Here is a 5,996-nt window from a genome sequence, read left to right on the forward strand (position 1 = left end):
TCAAATTAATCGATTGGCTGTCAAGAAAGAAAGCAGAAAGGCAAGACCTCTTAACCGGCTGGGAGCCCCCGTTGAATCTCAGTTTGTTTCCCAGGTGTTCCTGGAGTCAAGGAGGTTTCTTGGTCTCACAGTCCAGCTGTGGAAGGCTGATTAACCTGTTAATGTTTCTAATGTTTCTGGTGTAAACATCAGAAACAGTAAAGCTGACTGAACTTAGAGAACCCGTAATTGTGCCGTAGAAAGTGAGTAATGCAAATGTAACTATAATGACCTGGACGTCGTAGTTGTGTTGTTACTGCTTCAAGTATCACGCTTTTATAGCTGTCTCGTATCTTGCATCATCAAATAGGTCTATGATGTCAGACCTTGACCAATCACAGAGGTCAGGTGTGCTGTTGGAAATACTGCGTACTGGCGTAACCATGGCAACCTCACTGATAAACAAACAGGTAAATATACCTGTTTGTTTATCAGTGAGGTTGCCATGGTTACGCCATGGTTACTGCTCCTCCACAGCGGAGGAGCAGTCTTATAATCAACAAAAAATATTTTTCTTGAAGTAGCCTACTTTGAAATATCTCCAAAAGTTGACATACTGTACGTTTTCCAGTCTACTTGTTTACTTTAAACTAGGGCTGTCAAATTAACTGAGTTTAATTTGTGAAATTAATTAGATGAAAAATGTTAACGCAATTAATCCATGTTTAGATATTGGCTATAGTGCAGAGTCGATGGGATTATGGTACATACCATAATCCCATCGACTCTGCACTATAGCCCTATCTGGATGGCAATAACCAACATTATGTACTGTAAAAGGCTGCGCAATTTACATACATAGGCAGATAAGGCTCAAATCACATGGGGTGAGAGACAGAGGGACACCATCCGGCCACATTGGATTTGTTATAAAGAATAAGATGTACAACATACATACAGTAGTCAGTACTATGTTAAATGTAGGCTATATATCCACCTTCTGACATTTATCTTACCATTCCCACAACAATATACAGAAAAACATGGCATATTTTGGACATAGTTCGAATGGTGATTAATCGTGATTCATTATTTTTTAAACTGATTAATCTGATTAAAATGTCTAATCATTTGACAGCCCTACTTTAAACAATGATTTTAAAGAAGATATGAAAAAAGTACAATATGTATGAAGTATATTTGTTCTTATTTGTTAGCATGGTAAAACACTCAGAACACGTGAGCTCAGTGTGAAAATGTATGGGAACCTACACACATGTTATGACAGCAAGGCAAAGAAAGGAGGTGTGCCCCACTGTATAGGGTTAATAGCCTAGAGATCAAGGTTATAAAAAGGCAAATGACAACAGATGAAAACAAATATATGTTAAATACGCATATTCATGTTTAAACAATATTTACATATTTTGCTTCAATACATGAATGTGAGATTCCTACCAACAAAATTCTGCTTCAATAGTTATTTGGCAATTAATGAATGGCAATATACTGCATTGCAGTATGATATCCTTCATACTGTTGAGATATAAGTACTTTGATGCACTCAAACAGTATATGCATATTACAGTATCTACAGTACAGTACAGTAGGCCTATAGATGAATCTAAAACTGTATATTCATGCTCTGTTTTATTTGTGCTTAATTGGCTCCAAGAGTAAAGTAAAACAAATAAAGTAAATAAGTAAATAAATATGTTTTAAGATAAATTGGTTATGTTCTTTGTTCGCAAACCTTCTTTAACTAATAATAACTACACACGTACCCCTGTGTCATTACTCCCTCTTGTTATTTACCCCTTATCTCTTCCTATCTCCAGCCACCTAACACATCCAGCGACCACCTATAAAAGCAGGTCTGGTCAAAGTGTTTTTTGCGCTAGCTCTGTAGCCCACCCTGTCACCATGAACATCACTTACCATCTGTCCCTGCTGCTTTTCACTGGTAAGACTGACATGAACAACTTGTACTTTAAAGAGTCCTTTTAACCACTTAAGTCCTATTTTATACTTTTCAAAATTAGCTAAAATAGCAAATGTACAAGCTCATGATGTGTCTCAGGCATTATGTTATGTGTTAAAACAAATTAACATTTGAATTTTATTTTTACTTAAAATCTCTTTCACAACGATCAGGCTTAATTGCAAATACTGACTGTGGCAAATGAACTTCTCTATAGGCTACTTCATGAGGTGGCTTGTTAAATTATGATTTTTTTTTGGGCTTCTTTTTACAATAGGCTATTTATATTTGATTTAAAAAATATATATATTTAAAGTCAAACGATACATTGATTATTTGAAAAGTATTGAGAGTATTGATAGTATTTGAGAAGACCTGCAACTGTTGTATTGAACTATAAAGTCATAATATACTGATTGCCTCATGTCTCCTTGCTAGCCTGCATGGCCAGTGGAGCATTACTGCCAAAGGCCTTGTGGCAATTTGGAGGCATGATCCAGTGTGCCCAGCCAGGGATGAACCCTTTGACTTACAATGACTATGGCTGCTGGTGTGGATTTGGTGGGAAAGGTGCCCCTCTTGATGAAGTGGATGCGTAAGACATTTGATTTGTTAAATGCCACCGGTGCTTAGACTAGGTGATGTAGATCCTACACAGACTGGAGAGCTGACAGCATTGCATGTCTAAAATAGATGACATTTTAATTCAACAAAAATCAGAATATTCTCTAATGAGAAATCGGATTTACAGAATTAAAATATTCTCCAAAGTTTGACTTTTCACTCGTACTTTCAGATGCTGTAAAATCCATGATAATTGCTATTATGCTGCCAGAAGGGCTCCGGGTTGCACATCCATTGCCGACCTTCCATATGTCCTGGTTTATGACTATACCTGCACCAACCAACAAGTCACGTGTACAGGTATAACACTAATTGAATGAATGGTGCTTTTTTTGTTTAAAAGAAAACAAAATGTAATTTACAGCAGCGTGTTGATGTAATGTTGAATTGAATAACATGGCATTATTCTAGACTATATTTCTGGCTCATGAAATGCCAGTAACAGCACTAGAGTTAGAGGTTTGATTTCAAATGGGGAGAGCCGGGAGACCCATGCTAAAAATGTAGGGATATGCATTAATAACTTGGTAAGAAGTATCCATCAAATGAGTACCACAGACGAAAAACAGTCTAAGTCCAAATTTCAGACTGACCCCTCCACGAAAAGGCCTCGTTGTCCTGAACCCTTATCTATCATTTATATATTATGGATCAATAGTGTGGACTTAGACTGTTATTCGTCTGTACATGATATGGAATTAATTCACTCATGTACAGTCTGTTTCTATATTTAAGCTCAAGCTCATACTATCCATATTTTAAATAAACGGTGTATGATTGATATAACAATATCATGGCTGGCATATGATAATAACCCTTAGTACTCCCTGACTTAATCTGTGTCCGCAGATACCAATGACAAGTGCCAGGCTGCTGTGTGTGAGTGTGATCGAGTGTCAGCCCACTGCTTTGCCCAGAATACATACAACCCAGAAAACAAGAACATAGACCAATCAGTTCACTGTGTCGAATAAACAAACTAAATCCAATTACTCATACTGGAAATTAAAGGTATTTAACATAGTTTTATATTTATTTTTGTTGCCCTCATTAATTCTGTGACATCCTTGGTTATTTTTGAGGGTATACAGGTGTAATGTTTGTTTTAAAAACGCCATTGACAATGAAGGGAAAATGTACGTCATCTTGTCCCTAACAAACATTAAATGCCATTAACAATAAAGAGAATTTAATGTTTGTGTTGGCACCGTTTCTTTTACATCACCTAATCAACATGAGTTAGACTTTAATATAATTAGCGCCCCTCACTTCACACGGGTGTGATTTTTTACCTATCTGTGACCCTTTGTTTATTTGGTCAGATTATGACAAACTACCACTTATGTTTCTGTACCTGTATTATTATATAAACAAATATTTATATTTACTTTCAAAATAATGACACCTTTGCACAAGGTTTATACTGTATGTCCTTGGCTCTTTGTTCAGGCATGGAAATATTCCAATTAACCATTCATAATAGCAACTGTGTTTGTCCCAAGATTAATGATCCAAATATTAATGTTTACAAATCAAGATAAAAAGAAATACAGAATAGACATTAGACACGCAACTCTTTGTTGCCACTTTCACCCCGTGGCATCCCATTTTTTGTCAGTTAAGCAGAAATGTTTGGAAATTTTATAAAATGTTCAGAATTATTCACAACTTTTCTAAAATGATCAAAAGATCAACAAGTGAGTGGCTAACTTTGAGTGAGTGTGAATAATTCATATGTGCAACAGGGGGAGCTGTATATGTTAATGATCCATTCACATTTTGAAAGAGTGACACTGCAGAAACTGATGTATTGGCATCATAGTAAAGGTCCTTGCAGACTGGACACGTTTTTCGGAAAACTGGCGGAAAAACGCTGCTAAAAATCCGAAAAACGCAGCAGTGTGCAAGGACCTTAAGTCTTGAAGGTATTATCACACGAGTCCTGTAGACACAGAATTCGGTCGTCAGATTTTTCCAGTTAGTTTTACTGTGGACTCAAATGAATACAAGCCTACAGGTTCTTAGCTGTTAGGGTTTCTTTGTCACCTTCCTTGACCTTATGGCACTCTTGCGGAGAGTGAGCCGGGAATGTTGTGAATTTATTTATGCCTGGACTGATGGAAAACTGATGCCTAATTCATGCTTCCGAAAGGAAACATGAATAAATACTACTAATAAGTAATAATCATAACAATAATAAATAAAAGTGTCCCATTTTCAAATGGAATAAGGGAAATATGCCATTTTGTTATAAGCAACCTATCGCACAACACCTTTAACCTCACAAGCATAATTTAGGTTCAAGATTCAAGAATGTATTTGTTACAACCCCTAAAAGTACACAATAATAAAATAATATAGTCCTCAGCTTAAGCACTTAAACACTATATACTTGGTCGGCTCCATTTTCCTAGCAACATTAAATCTCTTAACCAAAAACTGCCAATCTACAAGCTCACGATGTGGTCTTAAAAACCCCAAGAACTCTTCTTCTGAGATACTCTGAAATCTCTTTGGATCAGGTCACAATTTTAATGACCTCCTTTCAAAGTCATTATTCCTCACATGTTCACATGCGTGTTTCACAAGTGAAATTGTGAATGTTTGTGTACTCCTGTACATTTATTCTTGTTTGTTAACATAAAACAGCCAGTGCATGTCTCTGTGTGAAAATGTGTGGGAACCTGCACACGTGTTATGACAGCAACCAGGTGAAACCTGAACTTTCATTTAAACAAAGAAAAGCAAGAAATGTGTGATATCAAGGGGAAAAAAAGGAAAATATTAATAAGGACAAGATTATTTTAGCAGATTTTGTGGCATTAGTATTCCAAAGGACAACAGTGGTAAGAAAACAACTATGTTGTAATGATTACATATCAATGGACAAGGGAATACATATCCCACAATACTTTATGCAAGCGAGATTCCTACCTACAAATAAATGAAGGTATTTGATTTGAATGACCTTTAATGTCAATATAAATATTCCATTATAATTATAGTGTGGTATCCTTTATACTTTTGCAAGTATTTCTCATTTGAAGCATATAACCCAAATACGACAGCGTATACACATAGTCTAAAGCTGTCTTTGTCTCACTAATGCTTGTTTGCTCAATCCAAGAGTAAATAATGAATTTTAACATTATTAATAACTACACTATAGTAACTTATTGGACAAATGACGTGGAATGAAAGCACAAAACGATCTAAGACAACAAAAGCTCAACTTCAAAGCTACGGTACTTGAGTTAAGTATTTTATTACCCAATACCCCGTGTGACTTAATGCCAATTGTCAACCCTGTTATTTACCCCTTATCTCTCAATATTTCCACCTCCTAACGCATCATATAAAAGGTCTGGCCAATGTGTTTCTTTCTGCTGGCTCTATAGCTCACCCTGTCACC

General features: G+C 36.0%; 1 protein-coding gene across 1 annotated transcript; it reads left to right on the top strand.

Annotated features, from left to right (window-relative positions):
• Window positions 1-1,893: 1,893 nt before the first annotated feature.
• LOC306934027 (phospholipase A2-like) lies at window positions 1,894-3,558 on the top strand (the record flags this gene model as incomplete). The annotated part of the gene is made up of 4 exons (XM_079516442.1): window positions 1,894-1,942; window positions 2,399-2,555; window positions 2,757-2,884; window positions 3,434-3,558. The coding sequence occupies exons 1-4, from the start codon at window positions 1,903-1,905 to the stop codon at window positions 3,556-3,558; spliced, it is 450 nt and encodes a 149-aa protein (XP_079372568.1). The 5' UTR covers window positions 1,894-1,902.
• Between the last annotated feature and the right edge of the window lie 2,438 nt (window positions 3,559-5,996).

This window comes from Electrona antarctica (genome assembly GCF_951216825.1).
Source record: "Electrona antarctica genome assembly, chromosome: 12".
Classification (NCBI taxonomy): Eukaryota; Metazoa; Chordata; class Actinopteri; order Myctophiformes; family Myctophidae; genus Electrona; species Electrona antarctica.